The sequence below is a fragment of the Coniophora puteana genome, assembly GCF_000271625.1.
Source record: "Coniophora puteana RWD-64-598 SS2 unplaced genomic scaffold CONPUscaffold_7, whole genome shotgun sequence".
NCBI lineage: Eukaryota > Fungi > Basidiomycota > Agaricomycetes > Boletales > Coniophoraceae > Coniophora > Coniophora puteana.
In genome coordinates, this window is record NW_006913059.1 from 1497388 (window position 1) to 1515304 (window position 17917).

Here is a 17917-nt window from a genome sequence, read left to right on the forward strand (position 1 = left end):
CCGCAAGGGGCATCCTTCGCCCTCCGAACCACGGCTATAAACCCCGCTCCCCCGCGTCCGTTCTCTCGCTCATAGCTCCACCGCTCTCGTAAACAATCCTCCTTGCTGTGCTCGAACCATCTCTAAATAAACACCACTTTGTTTCACACTCACTCTCGCGCGCTTGCTCAATATTGTTACTTCTCAGCATATATGCAGACCTCCTCGCCATGCCGCCTCCACACGACAGGATGCTCGTCGATTCTGCCCCGTGCGCAGCACTCTCACCGCCCTCTTTTCACCAGACGGCCTCCGCTACCCTCTTCCGGTGTCATGGCCCGAATTCCTTTCTCAATCCATCGCAATATGTCGGGACTGCCGCCCTTTGTTCCGCATTGTCGTCCCATTCCAGGCCTTTCTGTCGCTCAAAATAGCGGGCCGTCGTCAACGAGCTGCGGTGGATGATGCGCGTCTCCTCGGCCTCCCTTCCTCCAGCTTCCTTCGACGCGTCCCGGGACGCTTCTTTCACATCAGCTTCTCGCAGTTCGTTTTCCTTCCTTGGATGTATGCGCCTCCATCAAAGTCGAGTGCAAAGTTGCAGCCTGAAGCACGTCCTCGTTGTACTCGGAACGTGTTTGACAGGATATTAATGGCTCTCGTTATCTTCTTGAAGTTCTTCGCTTCCGCTAGATAGTGCGGAGATACACTGGGGATACGGGCACGAGGGGAGTCCGCCACCATCTCGAATCTCCAAGGTCCAAACCTGACATGAAACGCAACATACAGTGACAAGGGTCAGCCAGCGTATCGAACGCCAATACTGTACCTATCTACCAGCTGGCAGACGAACGAACTAAGCCCTTCCTTTCATCCAGTTGCACCCCAAATCAACCCCACCGTTTCGCGGCTCCCCGTCAAACAAACGTATTCATTCAGTTCTTTGGCTGATCATCACTCAAGTGGCGCGACTCGCACCCAGCGCAACTGATCCCCAGTGATGGATGATCTCCCCTGCGTCGTGCGATGCGCGGATTGACGCGACGCTGATCGGAACGAGTCCGAGCGCTTTCTGTCATATTTGCGTATGTATCCGTGGGCCCGCGCGCCACCATGGCAGATCGCGTCTCGAGCGACCGCACAGTGGTTCGGGAGCTATCTATATCAACGGCGGGTCGGGCCCGCCAACGGGATGCTGACGCGTCGTACGTGTGTTTTGATTTCCAACGCGTCTAGATCTCGCATTCGTTGCTTTTGCTACTGTCTCGCGCCTCCATCAAACCTTCCTCTTCACTGCTGCGGATTCAAATTGCTGCACTCGGCTATATCGCACTTTCATTCGATGCCATTTCCAATGCCCAGCAGCTGCATGCATCTGGACCAGGTAACTCGAAGGCTCATCCCCGGCCCCGATGAGTAAGACAATTTCGGAAATCGACCCCACAGGTGTGCCAGCATGACTCAGACCTGTCCTAGGGAGATGTTTTATGCTCCACGAGTCAATTCTGTTCACAACCGTGCAACGTTGACAACACACAACGCTCTCAACCAACTCAGACCTTTCGGAGGAGACACGGCCCTCTTTCACGACACCAGCGGCCTCTCTATGTAAGCACTTTGAGCACACCATAACTAAGTCTACACATGCTTATACCTTCCAGCTCTGATCAACTGGATCGACTGTGTCGCGATGAAACTTTGACGGCTGACGCTAGCACATGCCACTCGTGTCATTGAACGCGAACATTCTCCTCAAATCCGTTTGCTCGTTTTTGCCTCGCACCTTTTCTCTTCCGATCGCCCATTTGGCTCCACCATTTCCCGCAGAGACGAGGGGCAGAGTGCAGACCTCCTACATATTCACCTTGTGTCCGAGAAAAGCTTACTATTTCTAAGCGCCCGCGGGCGCTTATCGAAGCTGTGCCAGTCGCCGGATCATGCCGCGGAGCCGATTCTCTGCTTCCTGTTGTGCAGATAGTAACTATTAGTTACTATTGATAGCGCCTCCGTGCTCCTTACAGTCTGTCACAGCCAGGATTATAGACTGGCCTGTCCTAGCTCTCGTCTTCGAGCGCTCGTGAGTTCTGGGGAATACCATCTACGTTAGATCTCAGCTGATAAACCCACACATTCTTCAGTTCCTATCATGGCAAGCCAGACGACCCTCCCTTCATCACAGCCCGTTCCCGTCATAAATCAGCTTCCCTTTGAACTCCTAGCCAAGATCTTTGTGCACAGTGCGCAGAAACCCGTCCATCCCGTGAACGAATGGTGTATACCCAAGTACCCTCGCAAGACATTGGTCGAAGCCGATCTATCCGGCACCCTGAACGTCGCCCGAGTCTGCCGCCAGTGGAGGAATGTAGCGCTAGCTATTCCCGAGCTGTGGAGGATGATCAGACTTTGCACTGTAGAGGACGCTGTGATGTTCGCGGAGTCGCTCCCGCTCCCGCTACACGTCCTAGGCAGATCGCCGCCATCCTCGGTGTTTTTAACACTCGTTCTTCGGCCGACGAAGGTCTTCACAGAGGCAGACGTCGGTCACATTCCGGTCACACCAGAGATCAAGAACATAAAGGGGATGGATGTCCAGGGGGATTCGCATATCCGCTCCTCAGAGCTCTTCGGCTGGATGCACCAGTTTCCCAATCTTACCCATCTATCGCTCATCAACATCCATCTCGATGACCCTGTGTGTATTCCCGATCGCCTCCGCAGCCGTCTCACCCATATGCATGTCTACCTGTGGTTTGACTCCCACGTGAACAGGTTCTTCGACAACCACTTGTCGCCGAACCTGAACCGTCCATGGTCGAGCCTGACCTCGCTGACGGTAGAAATGCCGCACTGGGCCATCGAAGACCACATTCTTCGGGCTATACTGGCCCGTTCTCCGAGTCTCGTCGAGCTATTTATAGTCGCAGACAAGGCAGACACGGAACAGAGCTGGACGGCCACGTCGTCTCGCACGCTACAGACCTTCTCGCTTTGGGTAGAGGGAGCATCTCTGGAAGAAAATGATCTCGGAACCCTCTTTGGCGCTCTTTCGTTCCCTTCCCTCTCCAACCTCATTGTAACCGCTCCACCGCGATGCGGAAACCTCGCGTTCATAAGCCGTTTCCTTCGGCGATCGAAGTGTCGTCTGTCGAGTCTTACCTTGACCAATGTGAAAACAGAGGAATCTGAGTGGTTCGAGAACAGCGAAGTTCGTCGGGCCGCGGTTAGCATCGGCGAAGAGTTTGCCATTCCTTCCGTCGAATTTGCCTTCACTACTGCCGAGACCCATGCGTATCGCACATCAAAGGAGAGTTGGTATGACGTGGATTCCTCCTGGTTATAATAATTAGCGTCCGTTGCTAATGGTGAGCCTATGAACCCTTTCTGAAACTGTATTCACGCTGATCTACCTGCAATGGTTATGCTTAGATTATATTATGGGCATGTGGGGCAGTATTTTTGGTTCCTGCGCGCAAAAATGGAGCATCAGCATCCCAAGATGCGCAGTATCTCATCTCCTCTGTTGTCCACCCTTCTAACTCAAGCCAATGATCATCGGTGTGTGTATCGTTACAGATAGGAAGAGCGACGATGTAAGTGAAGTGTGGGATGCGGACGGAACTCGAAGTTCAACTTAATAACGTTGGGGACACGAAGACTCACGCACGTCATTCGTAGTTGTATGTCCGATACTATTTACAATAAATACATAAAATATATAGCTCTAAACAAGGGTAGTCAACGGCAGGTCCTAGAGTCGCTCCTTGTCTATCAGGGATAGTGGACTCTACCATTTGATGTCATATAAATCCGGACCGAGATCGCTTAGTACAAGACACATATATTACGGGGGCAGAGCTGCATCCAGCTCGTGAATAACATACTATATTCTATGGTTCTGGCTGCTCCTTGGTCTCATTCTCTTGCAGAGAGTCAAATGCAGTATTGACATTGGCCACCGGTCCTCGGAACCAATGCACTCCTCCATACACCGGGCAGTAATACCACCCCACAACAAGCGCAAACGTCACACCTAAGACAACAACAGCATAGTTCATGTTGGCCGCTGTGGTGCTAGGAGAAGCAGGGAAGAGAAAGATAATGATCATGCAGACCATAAACGTTAGGGCAACCAGGTCAATCGGAACGCCCTACATCAAAACATACATGATTGTTAGCATCCGAGGTAATCAGAAGACACTGTATGGAGGAAAGCCAAGACCCACCCAAGACCCCAAATTAAATGGTCCAGGCCTGAAACGGGCCGCCTCATCGAGCCCTCTCCGCGCAGCCAACACCCTTGCAGCGATAGGACCACTGAACGCTATATAAAGCGCCACAATCGCCATGCCAAAAACCGCGTTAATCGCCTGCGCCCCCGCGAAGCTCAGCAGGCCCAACAGCGCCGCGACCGCGACGACCATCCACACCGCCATCACCGGTACACCGTCGCCCATCGACCCCGGCATTTTGCAGCGTCCGTACCCGGTGCTGTACACGTATCGGGAAAACGGCAGCGCGCCATCTCGCGCGAACGCAAACACCTGACGTGAGACGACAAGCAGGAAGCTAGCGCAGACAGAGAACTGTGACACGATGAGGAGAACCCAGAGGCCGAGCCCGGCGCGCTGGCCTAGCGAGGCGAAGAATATCTGGGCCATCGGCTGGCCGAAGGGCGAGTTGACAACTGCGTCAGTGGAAGGGCCCATGGAGAACGCGAGGGAGATGTTTACGGCTGAGTTGAATGGTAGAGATTGTCATTTAGTCTTCTAGCCTTCTGTGAAGACAACGATAGGAGGAGACGTACCTAAGCCTAGGATGAATCCCGAGACGACAGAAGATAATGCGGCCCACGGGACGACAGTTGCTGCATTAGAAGCTTCTTCGCTCATATGCACACTTGAGTCGAATCCGGCTACGTGATGAACCCATCAGCCTTCAAAAAAAATTGGCGACGATAGGTATCTGGTTTACCTATAGTCCACAACGGAGCAAGAAAGCTAAGGCAGAAAGCGAATCCCGAAGGCCATCCGCTGACTGTAGTAACAAATTGCATGTTAGCCGCGGTGACGAGAAGAGCCCGGGACTTGATTGTGATTACTCACTGTTGATAAAACCACCGAATACATAGGAAGGGGGATTCCTCAGCTCCGTTGGAGTCACGACAGGAAGTACGATGATCACCAAAACACTAAGACTTCGGCCGAGAGAATAGAAAATCAGCACGGTTATTAAGCTCCGAGCTTTAGAGAGTATATCGCTTACAGCACACCTATCAGAATAATCACATGCTGGAGCCTTGCGAGGACCTTTGTGCCGAGCGTGCACACCATGCCATGGAGAAGAGCCGCTGCGATAAATACGGCACTGCAACCAGCAGTCAAAAACTTCAAATGATTCCAATAAGAATAACACGATGCTGAAAAACTTACAAAGTCTGCAACTGAGTTGCAACGAAGGCTCCCCCCGTAGCCATGCTTGCAGCTGCCATGACCTGTATCGCAAGCGCCCACTCAGCGGCGGCCATACCGGTACAGTTGCCGATTGTATTTGCGTCTGAAAATCTCGGTATTGACTCTTGCCTTTCTATGATGACAAAACCAGCATTAATGAAATTGAACTCACATCCCACCATCCACGACATGAAGTTCCGGCACTCTGGCGGGGAGAGTGCGTGTGTCCAGTAGTACAACTGATGTATCCGCTATTAACGGCGCTGTGTGATCGCAAAATGGGAAATTGCAGACTTACGCCACCTGAAGTGGGGTTTGCAGAGGCAAGCTCGGCAATCCCCAAGGCGATGCACAGGATGAAAGGGAAGACAGTAACCCACTGAGTCAACATTGGTTACAGGTACCAGCATAGCAGGAACGTAATGGAAAAGGCTTACTCCCCACACCATCGCCGCCGGTCCTCCGTAAGGGATGGAATCAAAGAGCACTGACCTACATATGCCGCATGGTGAGTACATGTGAGCTCTAGTTCTTGTCGATAGCACGCACGCTATGGTTGGCACAATCCCCATGGCATTGAAGCACACTGCAAAAATCTGATCCATAGGAATAGATTAGACGATCTCATAAAGGTGAAACGACCGACATTGAGGAGGGTCCGGATGTAGTGACAGAACGTACCTCGAAGGCGGTGAACTCACGTTTGAGCTCCTGCTTGTAACCAATCCTTGCGAGGACGGCTTCGTCGGCTTCTTCGATCCGACATGAAGAGGAGTTAGTATCGCTTTGTGCAGATGTGCTCGTCATGGGGGTCTTTAACAGCAATGGTTACTGGCACACCGTTGACTTGCTTGCACCCTGTTTAAAAGGACGAGAGCCAGGTTCATGAACCCAGAGCAACTGAACTATGCAGCAACTATCCACTCACTTAAAACTATGGCAGCCTCATACGCGGTCTAGGTAAAGTAAAAGACTCGCCTTCATTGAAACGGCCATCTAACCCGAATATATATAGACACGATTGCGTCGGACTGTTGAGCCCTTTACGACAAGGCAGATAGGAGCAGGCCCGTGGCGGCAGCAATTTGAACAAACACGGGGAAGTGAAAAGGCACTCATTCATTTGAGACGTCATTCCTGAGTGTCACAATCATTCTGGGTCAGCGCTAACCAGCCGTGATACTGTTTGAACCTTGAAGTAAGATTCAGTTGTACGAGGATGGTCACGACCATACCTAAGTGGTCAGCGTTTCTTTGCCCTGTGATACTAGGAGCTTATCATTTGGAGAGGGTTACCATCGTATCGCTGACGTCTAGGTACCCGCCTACCGTAATCTGTTGCCTTCCGTCCCGGACCATTATGCAAATGTCCATATTCGCTTTCAGGTGCGGAGTGGGGTGAAGCGAGTGTACGCCTTGCGGGGAGTAACGTACATTCAAAGCACATTCCGTAGGGGGTTCAGCTATGTTGCTCACACCATGCAAGGGCGTCCTTCAGGTGGCGCAAAGGAGACAATGCAAAAGCCACGTAAGGGTTTGCAAGCGGAGCGCCAGTCAAATTTCCCACGCTCTTCGGCCCGGGAGCACGATCGCTCCCGCGCACCGGCCGCACTAAGGCCAGCTTCTATCCGTACAGTCAACGTACAGTTGCACTATACTTGCACTAAACCATTGACGTGGACGCACATACTTCTCACTGATACAGCCATTTGCTCCCTAGAATTAATGTATAAACATGGGAGTCAGATGTGGACTATGCGAGAAAGGATTAAGTAGTAAAGTGCTAGACATGCCACCTTGACCCAAAACTTCTTTTATGAAAGGTGAGTGAGGGGCTTGCATCCAATATCGAGCACCTACGTACATCCATCTAGCATGCCAAAGGCAAATAATCCCCGCTGTTTGACCTTCATCTACACTCTTCACCTGAAAGCTGAGATTCAAGTCTCTCACCATCACAATCATCTTTCTCCCGAGACACGTTAAATCCGGTCCCGACGTTCGCCTGCGGTCCTCGGAACCAATGCACACCTCCATACGTAAGGCAATAATACCACCCCACAATGAGCGCGAACGTCACACTTAGGACAACAACGGCATAATTCATGTCGGCCACTGCAGTGCCAGGAGAGGCAGGAAATAGAAAGACGACGATCGTAAAGACCATGAACGCCAGAGCGACTAGATTGATTGGAACGCCCTGCATCAACATATACGTGTCCGTAAGTAACGGAAGCAAGAAGCAGTACAAAGGAAAGCCAAGACTCACCCAATACCCCATATGAAATGGCCCTGGCCTAAAACACGCAGCTTCATTCCATGCAGCCATCACCCTTGCAGCAATAGGTCCAATGTATGCCACATAAATCGCCACCATAGACATCGCAAATACTGCGTTAATCGCCTGTTCCCCAGCGAAGCTCAATAATCCTGTCAGCGCCGCAAAAACAACGAGCGTCCACACCGCTATTACCGGTACACCCTCTCCTATCAAACCTAGTGCTCCGCCACGTCCGTATCCGATACTGTATATAAACCGGGAAAACGGCAGCGCGCCATCACGCGCAAACGCAAACACTTGGCGTGACATGACGAGCAGGAAGCTGGCTCCTACGGAAAATTGCGCGACAATGACAATGGACCAGAGCGCGAGCCCAGCGCGTGTGCCTAGAGAGGCAGAAAAGATCTGCGCCATCGGCTGGCCTAGGGGAGAGTCGACAAGCGTGATGGTGGACCGGCCCATGCAAAATGCGAGAGAGATGTTGACGGCTGAGGACAAGATAACGGTCATTTAGCAGCTGCTAGTCTCACGCAAACAGAGTGAATGAAAGGGACGTACCTAAGCCTAGGATAAATCCCGAGATGACGGAGATTACTGTCGCCCACGGAACAACGATTGCTGCATTAGAAGCCTCCTCGCTCATGTGCACACTTGAATCGTATCCGGCTGTGTAGAGACCGTGTAAGCCTTCAAGGAAATGGGTAGTGGTGGATACTCGGCTTGCCTACGGTCCACAGAGGAGCGAGAAAGCTTAGGCAGAAAGCAAATCCAGAAGGCCATCCACTGGCTGTATTGCCATATTAGCTACATTGATGACATGCTCGGTGCGTGATTGCGACTGCTTACTGTTTGTAAATCCGCCGAATACATAGGAAGGTGGATTCCTTAGCTCTGCTGGGGTCACGATAGGAAGTACAATTATCACCGCAATACAAAGACTTCGACGGGAGCACGGTGCGTGTGAGCTCAGTGGCCGTGTTCGCATATAATGCGTGTCACCCACAACGCGTTTATTAGTACCAGAACTCTTTGAAGTTTTGCGAGGACCTTCGTTCCAAGTGTACACACCATGCCATGGAGAAGCATGGTTGCGACAAAGACAGCACTACATTCAGCGGCTGAGAAATTGTTCTAATAGACTGATCAGAGATTGCACAGCTTACAAAGTCTGAGCCTGCGCTGCAACAAATGCCCCATCCGTGGCCATGCTCGCGCCTGCCATAATCTGCACCGAAAACGCCCAGTCGACGCCGGTTAAACATGTAGAGCTTCCAATCGTGTTTGCGTCTGTCGTGCTCAACCTTTAAGTAAATGCGCCTTTCTTTCATTGGATGAATCTTGTTTCTACAATCATACTCACATCCAGTGACCCACGACATGAAGTTCCGGCATTTGGGCGGGGAGAGCGCGTGCGTCCAGTAATATAGCTACGTATCCGTGAATTACAGCATTTCAAGTTGCCCGCTGGAGCTAGGATAAAAGTACTCACCCCACCTGACGTTGGATTAGCCGATGCGAGCTCGGCAATACTCAAAGCGATGCACAGGATGAAGGGGAACACGACTACCCACTGATAAGATAAAACCCGTTGAGAACGATGGGATAAGAATGCAGCGGGAAAGACTCACACCCCATACCATTGCTACGGGCCCTCCATTAGGAACTGAATTGAAGAGCACTGACCTATGAAATGTGGGGATGATATTAATCAGATAAGTTCCCCCTCTTTGCTTCTAGCGAAGGTTTACACGCACGCTATGGTCGGAACTATTCCCATCACGTTCAGACACACAGCGAGCATCTGATTCAAGATGCAAGGATGAGGAACAGATCAGCGTTAGTCGGAAGGCTCGTATGGACTCGTATCTGGACGGCGTACCTCAAGAGGACGGAACTCGCGCTTAAGCTCCTGCTTATATCCGATCCTCGCGAGGAGGGCTTCATCCATGTCTTTGACCTGAGCTGGGGGTGCATTGGCAGTAGGCTGCACGGACGAGTTCGCCATGGTGGTTCTTCAGGGATGAGTAATAATGAGCGTCCCGCTGACTTGTATAAGAACGAGAGTGAGCGCTCATCAACGCTCACGAGAACGTATAGTAGCGTCATAGGCGTCTAGATAGCTAGAACCTTACCTCACAGAACCTCCGTCGAACATGAGCCACGATTGGGCCAGACAGATTAGTATTTTGATACGCTAGGGCAGATACTGCATCGGGTGGAGATCAAGGTCGCCCATTCGTCTGAAACTCTTCAAAATATCGATTTTTCTGCATCGGTGTATCCTCTTATCACGGACATTGAACTCTGAAGTAAAATTTAGCCTGAAGAGATAGCCACTATGATACCTTAGCTATTTATGAGTTTTGCAGCGCGGTCCTATGGGGTGATTGGTTCCAGAATGCTGCCTCTGTATCAACGGTTTCATATGAGTATCCGACTGCGTCGCACACAACCACGATGTACGTATGCGTACTGAGGTTATCGGGTAATACTCTGAAAACCGAGTGATTATCTGTCGCGAAGTGCTAAGTGACAAAGGGAAAACGAGGTCACAGACCATTTATCGAATTTACTACACAGTTTACAAAAAGCGGGAGTTGGGCATCAAACCGGGTTCGGCGGAACAAATCTGTTGAGAAAACTGTCCCACAGACCTGAACGCAAAGACTTGACGATGGCAAAGGTGGCATCCCAGAACTGTTTCCGAGTGACATATTCAAGTAATCTCCGGTCGAAAGGCGCCCTAATGTTGGGTACGACACGGAAGAAAAATGTTGCCACAGCTAGCATAGCTTCAGGCGAGACCACGTCGGGCGGCTCGAAAGTGAATGACAGGTCGGTTACTGAGGTGTGGCATGGAAGGTCCGCAAACGTTAGAGGCGTTCCTCGGGGCCGTTCTGCGCCAAAGAGACATTCAAAGACGTCGTTTAAGGAGAATTTGACAGGGACCATGATAAATCGCACGCCGGAGCAGAGACGAAGGATCGTGACGAGACTCCTGAGAGATATGCTCTGCGTAGCGCAGTCAATGCGCTCAAGAGCAGGCCAATGTCGAAGGAGCTCCAAAAGCTCAGATTCGGTGAGCAAATAACCGTCATCCGACCTATTCCCGTAATGCCTGGTCGTGAGGTGTGTGAGGGCAGGAAAAGAGGTAAGCGGAAATAGACCCGTGTAGAGATTCGTTAGTGCGGGGACCATTCCTGCGTCCGGGATGCTTTCCTGAGAGACGAAGAATTCCTTTAGTGAGGTGCGAGCGAGATACGCCGTTAGTGCAGTGGTGACGGACGCCAGCTGTGACGGAGAGCTAAATAACGCCTCACCCCGTTGGCTGATATCTACTTGAAGCCGTAAGCTACGCAGATGAGCTTTCCGGCCATCTGGAAGCGAGAATAACATCGTAATGGCAGTCATGCAAACCTGAAAGTCGTCGACCAGCAATGTGAGATGGTCCAGAGAGTCGAAGTAGCCACGCTTAGGGCTGTTGATCCACGACGAGTACTTCGTGGCAGGTATAGACAGAGAACGTAGTGTCGGAAGGCATGATAGGTAAGTCAGTGCATCGCAGTCGAGGGGGCCGCAGCTGAGGTTCCGTAAGTTCCGCCAGCCACATAGGTTCTCCAGAACGGCAGGAATAGGGTTGTTGCCATTGTCCTCGTCATCAATCTGATAGACTTCGCACGTGATGTTGAGAGTTACAAGCGACGGGCACGTAGAAGCCAGATTCGGGGCGCATTGAAAGAGTAGCGGCTGATAGCACCCATCCAGCTCCAAGTGAAGAAGGGAAGGTTCAGTGATGAACGTCGTGATGAAGCGATAGTAGCGGTCGTGTTGAAGTGATATACACACTTTACGTAGCTTTGGAAACAGGAACGAAAACGGGCGGATCCACTCGCACATAGCATCAGCGGTATCTGGCGGGAGAACAGCCGACTCGGACCCAAATGGCTGTTCGTTGAGGCATCTGACTCTCGATGTGTACGAAAGTACCTTGTCCCAGTCCGCACGAGTTGGCTGCTGCCTCGCAACCTAGCCAAGGCAATGTGTCACTGAGGCCAAAGTGTACATGAGGAGACAACAATACCAGCATAGGTTTATTAGGTGGACGCTCCTCTAGATTCAACACGTGGGAAGGAAAACTCCTGAGTAGGTCGACGATATTCTCGATGTCGGCGTAAAGTGCATCCAGTGCGGGCTCCTTCAGGTTCTGGCTAACTTGGGCAAGCCGTCCAAGAGACTTCTTGTCATCCAGATCTTGACATATAAGAGAAACAACTTCTATGAGATAAAGACAGTGATGCGTTGTATGCGATGGTTGGCGTGGCAGAGGGGATCAAAGCAGAAGTCAAAGATTGAAACGAACTGTGCGCCGTACGCGCGTACGCTCCCGACGCGCCAGCGTTATTTTCCCACGCATTCTGTCAATGACCACCGCGACTTCAACATATGACTCCCTTCACTTGTAAACAGATTCACTCCCCAAATAACACCAAGTCATCGGCAGCGCTGTGTATAGCTACATAATCTACGTGGTTTCGTGGTTCGTCGCTTGATCCGCGTCTATCCACTCGTCAATCTCTGAAAACTCCTTGACACAGACCACGTGAGGCACGCGTGTAAAATGAAGTCTGACGCCTGTGCCCAGTCACGTAGGGCGCCTACAATGGGCAACCCTCGGCCCTCAAAATACAGGAAGGGAACCTCGTGTACTCTGCATACGCCACTTCCCTGCTACCACCATCATCGTCCGCTGCCAAGATGTTGGACAGACAGCCTTACAAGGGCCTCTCTCGCAAGCTCGTTCTGGCTTTCGATGTAGGCACGACCTTCAGCGGAGTATCGTACTGCATTCTCGATCCTGGGGAAGTTCCCAAGATCCAAGGGGTGTCTCGGTAAGCGTCTCAGGCCGCCAAACCAGCCTAGCTGAACAGTGTTTGTGCAGGTACCCTGCTCAAGAGCAAGTGGGAGGCGACTCGAAGATCCCCTCTATACTCTACTACGACCGGAACCAACAAGCTCGCGCGATAGGAGCGGAGGCTCTTCAGGAGAACATCATCGAGAAAGCCGAGGAGGAGGGATGGACTAAGGTGGAGTGGTGCGTATTCGCCCACTCAAAGACTAACGTGCCCTTCGAACTCACTTACGCTTCATCCAACAGGTGGAAGATGCACCTCCGCTCCAAACACCTCAACTCCTCCCACATCAAAGACTCCGACATCCCCCCTCTCCCAGCGGGTGTCTCAGCCCTCCAAGTCCTCGCCGACTTCATGGCGTACCTCTACCACTGCGCCCGCACGTACATCACCGAATCGCACGCAACCGGTCGGGACTTCCTCGCCTCGTTCTCGGACAGCATCGACTTCGTTCTCTCGCACCCGAACGGGTGGGAGGGTTCTCAACAGACGCAGATCCGCCGCGCGGCTGTTATCGCTGGCCTCGTGCCAGACGATAAGGCGGGCGAGGAACGTATCCAGCTCGTCACCGAAGGGGAGGCCAGTCTCCACTACTGTGTCTCGAACGTTCTCTCGTCGGACAAACTGGCGAGAGTGCCGATCGAGAAGCCTGTGGATGATGACGAGTCTTCGGGTGCTGGAGCTAGTATGCGTGGCGGCGTTATCATTGTCGATGCTGGGGGTGGCACGATAGACCTTAGCGCCTATTCTATGGAATCGGCCACAGGGACAGGGAAAGGGATGTCTTTCGAGGAGGTTGCACCTACCGAATGTGCGTACTTCCCTCACCTATTGAGTTCTCAGCTCTAATTTCCCCGTAGGCCGTCTGCAAGGATCGGTCTTCGTCACCAGACGAGCCAACACATTCCTTCAAGGCAGGTGGCCTATCACTGTCGCTGTATATGGCGGATTAACTGCTTCTCGTAGAAAAACTCCAGGGCTCCCGATTCGCGGAGCGAGACTATATCGACCAAATGACAAGCATATTTGATAAGACTACGAAGCTGCGCTTCAGAAACGCCGATGAACCGTGTTACATCAAATTTGGGACCATGCGAGACAAGGAGCCCTCTTTCGACATTCGCTCTGGCCAGCTTAAGCTCCAAGGGTCAGTTTCTCGAATTCATTCCTTCGTGCGTGACACTCAGCTAATCATGATACAGGAGCGACGTTGCTGGACTCTTCCAGCCAGCCATTGAGAGTGTCGTCGAAGCCATCCAGAAGCAGCGACAAGCGTCTACAAAGGAGATATCAGTGCGTCTAGTTCCAGTCCCGCCGAAGCGATAGCCTAATCCATAGATTAGTTTGTCTTCCTCGTCGGCGGGTTTGCGGCTAGCGACTACTTGTTCTCCCAGCTTCAGTCCCGCCTCGCTCCTACCGGCGTCACTCTGAGCCGTCCGGACAGTCACACGTGAGTAATATAAAGCGTGGTTGCGCTGCAAAATGTATTCGAACCTGACTTTGTATCCAGAAATAAAGCTGTGGCGGACGGTGCTGCATCGTTCTACATAGACCACCTGGTATCATCACGAGCTGCCAGGTTCGCATACGGTGTGGAGTGCTTCACCGTCTTCGAGCCCTACAATTCCGAACATATCAAGCGGCAGCACACAAAATGCGTGGCTGCATCGGGCGTAGTAGCCGTTCCGCATTTCTTCACTTCGATCGTGCGGAAGGTCAGCGAGTTTCTTCTTGCCCTCACAAGTGTATGGTTCTCATGCGTTGTTCTGTCGATCCAGGGGACTAGAGTGGCAGAAATCCAAGAGTTCAAGCATCCATACAGGAAACAAGATAACGAACTAGAGGGATGTAAGCAGATTGAAGGCCACATTCTGGCGTATCGAGGAAGCGATGCAGACCCTCGGTGGACGGATGATGATAATGGTGCGTCAAGGATACTTCGCACCGCTATTAGCGTGTAGTTGAACAACGCCGTATGGCCATACAGCATCCTTCACCCGGTTATGCACCGTCCGCGCAGATACGTCAGAGCTAGCGAAAAGTCTTCGTCCGCGTACTGCTCCTGGACGCACGTATTATGAACTCGAGTTCGAGGTGGTCTTGCTGTTTGGGTTGACGGAGCTTCGTGCTCAAATCAGCTGGAGAGACTCATCGGTGCGTCTGACTTAGACATAGTTTACGTCGATCCGAGACGCTGACGCGACTTTCTGACCCTTTCAGGGAGCTCAACAGCGGTAAGTGAAGGCAGTTCCATGTTGAAACTATGAGCTGACATAATCGGTCTGATCTATCCAGGAGTCCCGCTGTTGTCGTGTACGACGATGCGATGTGAGATTGACGATATTTCACGTTCATGGAGTGTATGTTCCGAGAAGATAAACAATGTACACTAGTGACATGGTTTGGTTGTCTCCGCTATTTGTGACTACGACACAGTTTTGAAGCGCTTCATTTTATTGTCCCTTGCTATCCTCAAAATTTCCATCCCAGGCACACAGTATTAAGAACCGGAGTGAGGATTGAAATATTAAACCTTGAATCCAACCCGCATATATTCACGCGCTCGGCCGTATCTTGAAAGGACACGCGGCCAGCTCGTGCTGTTTCTTGCCTTTCAACTCTTCACGCTATCACCATCCGCCCACGGTAGTTCGTTCTTCGCACGTATGGGAGGCCCTCGACCCTTGGTCTGGCGCTCTTTCGCTTGAATCCCTGCCTTATCGACTCTGAATCCGAGCTATCTACCCTCGCACGATATGTTGGAAAGGCGTCCGTACCAGGGTCTCTCGCGTAAGCTCGTGTTGGCGTTCGATGTTGGGACTACGTTCAGTGGAGTATCATTCTGTGTGCTGGACCCCGGCGAAGTCCCGAAGATCCAGGGTGTATCAAGGTGAGATGTACACGTAGGCTTCTGGCTCTGTTATGTGCACTAACTGTGTGCTTAGATACCCTGCTCAGGAACATGTTGGTGGGGACTCGAAGATTCCGTCTATCCTCTACTACGACCAGGCACATCAAGTTCGCGCTGTTGGAGCCGAGGCGCTGCAGGAGCACATTGTAGAGCAGGCAGAGGACGAGCAATGGATTAGGCTAGAATGGTTCGTCACTCGTTCAGCCGATTAGACGCATCATTCATTACGCTCCTGTGGCCGATTAGGTGGAAAATGCATCTTCGCTCGAAACACCTCACGTCCGGCCACATCAAGGACAGCGATATCCCTCCTCTCCCGAATGGACTCACAGCACTACAGGTCCTCGCTGACTTCATGGCGTATCTTTTCCGGTGTGCGAAGCAGTACATCATCGAGACATACGCGAACGGGCAACAGCACTGGGACTCCTTTGGTGATGCCATCGACTTCGTCTTGCCCCATCCTAATGGCTGGGAAGGTCCCCAGCAAAGCCAGATCCGTCGCGCAGCGGTTCTCGCTATGCTGGTTCCCGATCTCCCGTCAGCCCAGGAGCGTGTCAGACTCGTCACTGAAGGCGAAGCCAGCCTTCACTATTGCGTCTCGAACGTCTTGGCTTCGGATACCTGGTCCAGATTACCTATCGAAAAACCAGTGGACGGATCGTCAACACTATCCGAGCCAGGTTTCGGAGGCGACAGGGGCGTCATTATCGTAGACGCCGGTGGAGGTACTATTGACGTTAGCGCGTACTCAATGGTGTCGGATGACAATACGAGCACACCTGTGTCTTTTGAAGAGATTGCACCAGCAGAATGTGCGTGTTACGCCCACCAATTCAGTTCTACGGTCTTACAATGCGTATCCGCTAGGCCGTTTACAGGGATCGGTGTTTGTGACTCGCCGTGCGAATGCTTTACTTAATGGTTAGTTCAGTCAATTTTACCTTCAGAAAATTCCATTACTCACAAATATATCCGCAGAGAAACTCGAAGGCTCCCGTTTCGCAGCTCCGGACTATATCAGTCAAATGACTGAGGCCTTTGACAAGACGACGAAGCTCCGTTTTCGAAGCAAGGATGAGCCCAGTTATGTCAAATTCGGCACCATGCGCGACAAGGACCAGTCGTTTGGTATTCGATCGGGACAACTCAGACTCCAGGGGTCAGTCTATCATTCTCGGATATGACATAATGCCTTCAACAATTTTAGACACGATGTTGCCGCGCTGTTTGAACCATCCATACAAAGTGTCGTTAATGTCATCAACCAGCAGCGAAAGGCCTCAACGATGGAAATAGGAGTGCGTCCGATAATTCATTTCAGAACTCGAACTCAATCGTGGGTTCTTAGTTTGTCTTCCTCGTCGGCGGTTTTGCCGCGAGTGGGTATCTATTCTCACAGCTTCAAGTCCGGCTGGCATCCACTGGGCTTAGTCTAAGCCGTCCCGATAGCCACGCGTTCGTTGCACCACTGTTTTATATTTTGTTATTATCATTCACCACTTCTCCAGTAATAAGGCTGTTGCAGACGGTGCCATGTCGTATTATATCGATCACCTCGTTACATCTCGCGTTGCTAAGTACACCTATGGCATGAAGATGAATGTGGCATTTGACCCCACAAACAGACAACATGTAGCACGATGGAACACAGTGTTTACTTGGCCCTCTGGAGGGCAGCGCGTCCCAGGTGTTTTCGACACCATACTAGCAAAGGTTAGGCTCAAGTCACCTGGTGTGCACTGACAACCCTCTGAGCTTGAGTCCGCAGGGGAGTCGGGTGTCGGAGGCTCAGGAATTCAGGCGTTCATATCACGAGGAAACCATGTCCAACATTAGGTTTCCTGTATTACACGCGACGGTTTTGGTGTACCGCGGCACAAACTCTCCGCCCATCTTTGTCGATGAAGCGCAAGGTGAGGAACGAGACGCAATGTTCTCTGGCTAAATCATGCTTGATGCATTCAGGTGCCTTCTCAACCGCTTGCTCTGTTCAAGCGGACACTTCCGTTGCATCCAAAGCCTTACAGGCACTGCGAGGATACTCGTCGACATACTACGTGTTGTGGTATGATATTATACTAAAGTTTGGTCTAACGGAGCTGCAAGCGCAGATAAGCTGGATTGAAAATGTGAGTGAACAACTTCATTCGCCACGGCTCTGTATAACCTCGTGAACGACTGAACATATCATCAGGGAGTCGAAAAACGGTGAGTTATAACTTGTTCCGAGCATCTTGCTGCGAGCTGACTTTGATGCTCAAAGGAGCCCCGCTTCGGTCATATATGAGGAGGAGATTGGCTCGTAACCTTTCATATGAAAACGAGAGCAACTTTTACCTGTGGCTACTCTGGGAACGTATAAGTCGCATACATGTTACCTACACCA

The 17917-nt window shown here is 51.6% G+C and overlaps 6 protein-coding genes across 6 annotated transcripts; 3 read left to right on the forward strand and 3 right to left on the reverse strand.

Moving 5' to 3' along the window:
- Positions 1-376: 376 nt before the first annotated feature.
- Positions 377-871, reverse strand: CONPUDRAFT_137727 (uncharacterized protein). Its single transcript, XM_007771332.1, has one exon. It carries the CDS (start codon positions 718-720, stop codon positions 505-507), a length of 216 nt encoding a protein of 71 aa, XP_007769522.1. The 5' UTR covers positions 721-871; the 3' UTR covers positions 377-504.
- Positions 872-1677: 806 nt separating this feature from the next.
- CONPUDRAFT_166091 (uncharacterized protein) lies at positions 1678-3316 on the forward strand (the record flags this gene model as incomplete). Its single annotated transcript, XM_007771333.1, has 2 exons — positions 1678-2053; positions 2115-3316. The coding sequence occupies exon 2, from the start codon at positions 2123-2125 to the stop codon at positions 3314-3316; it is 1194 nt and encodes a 397-aa protein (XP_007769523.1). The 5' UTR covers positions 1678-2053; positions 2115-2122.
- A 449-nt stretch (positions 3317-3765) lies between these two features.
- CONPUDRAFT_125431 (amino acid transporter) lies at positions 3766-9712 on the reverse strand (the record flags this gene model as incomplete). Its single annotated transcript, XM_007771334.1, has 12 exons — positions 3766-4124; positions 4200-4708; positions 4781-4888; positions 4948-5010; positions 5079-5170; positions 5239-5340; positions 5406-5529; positions 5599-5665; positions 5725-5805; positions 5864-5918; positions 5976-6022; positions 9587-9712. 12 exons carry the CDS (start codon positions 9710-9712, stop codon positions 3864-3866), a joined length of 1635 nt encoding a protein of 544 aa, XP_007769524.1. The 3' UTR covers positions 3766-3863.
- Positions 9713-10258: 546 nt separating this feature from the next.
- On the reverse strand, positions 10259-11954 carry CONPUDRAFT_166093 (uncharacterized protein). Its single transcript, XM_007771335.1, has 2 exons — positions 11789-11954; positions 10259-11733 (listed from the first exon to the last, which is right to left on the reverse strand). The coding sequence occupies exons 1-2, from the start codon at positions 11792-11794 to the stop codon at positions 10312-10314; spliced, it is 1428 nt and encodes a 475-aa protein (XP_007769525.1). The 5' UTR covers positions 11795-11954; the 3' UTR covers positions 10259-10311.
- A 281-nt stretch (positions 11955-12235) lies between these two features.
- CONPUDRAFT_125441 (uncharacterized protein) lies at positions 12236-15162 on the forward strand. Its single transcript, XM_007771336.1, has 13 exons — positions 12236-12244; positions 12303-12596; positions 12647-12799; positions 12863-13428; positions 13478-13531; positions 13584-13764; positions 13820-13910; positions 13961-14067; positions 14128-14332; positions 14396-14540; positions 14605-14771; positions 14838-14851; positions 14913-15162. The coding sequence occupies exons 2-13, from the start codon at positions 12463-12465 to the stop codon at positions 14947-14949; spliced, it is 1854 nt and encodes a 617-aa protein (XP_007769526.1). The 5' UTR covers positions 12236-12244; positions 12303-12462; the 3' UTR covers positions 14950-15162.
- An 89-nt stretch (positions 15163-15251) lies between these two features.
- On the forward strand, positions 15252-17902 carry CONPUDRAFT_166095 (uncharacterized protein). The gene is made up of 12 exons (XM_007771337.1): positions 15252-15507; positions 15563-15715; positions 15775-16343; positions 16399-16452; positions 16510-16690; positions 16739-16829; positions 16880-16986; positions 17040-17244; positions 17300-17444; positions 17497-17660; positions 17726-17739; positions 17795-17902. Exons 1-12 carry the CDS (start codon positions 15374-15376, stop codon positions 17835-17837), a joined length of 1860 nt encoding a protein of 619 aa, XP_007769527.1. The 5' UTR covers positions 15252-15373; the 3' UTR covers positions 17838-17902.
- Positions 17903-17917: the final 15 nt, after the last annotated feature.

Bases quoted from the DNA above. Each gene is read 5' to 3' on its own strand.
- CONPUDRAFT_137727 (XM_007771332.1), bottom strand. From the start codon at position 720: ATGGTGGCGGACTCCCCTCGTGCCCGTATCCCCAGTGTATCTCCGCAC.
- CONPUDRAFT_125441 (XM_007771336.1), top strand. From the start codon at position 12,463: ATGTTGGACAGACAGCCTTACAAGGGCCTCTCTCGCAAGCTCGTTCTG. The intron at 13,532-13,583 runs GCAGGTGGCCTA...TGCTTCTCGTAG, and splicing joins AGCCAACACATTCCTTCAAG to AAAAACTCCAGGGCTCCCGA. The intron at 14,068-14,127 runs GTGAGTAATATA...CTTTGTATCCAG, and splicing joins AGCCGTCCGGACAGTCACAC to AAATAAAGCTGTGGCGGACG.
- CONPUDRAFT_166095 (XM_007771337.1), top strand. From the start codon at position 15,374: ATGTTGGAAAGGCGTCCGTACCAGGGTCTCTCGCGTAAGCTCGTGTTG. The intron at 15,716-15,774 runs GTTCGTCACTCG...GTGGCCGATTAG, and splicing joins CAATGGATTAGGCTAGAATG to GTGGAAAATGCATCTTCGCT. The intron at 16,987-17,039 runs GTTCGTTGCACC...CCACTTCTCCAG, and splicing joins AGCCGTCCCGATAGCCACGC to TAATAAGGCTGTTGCAGACG.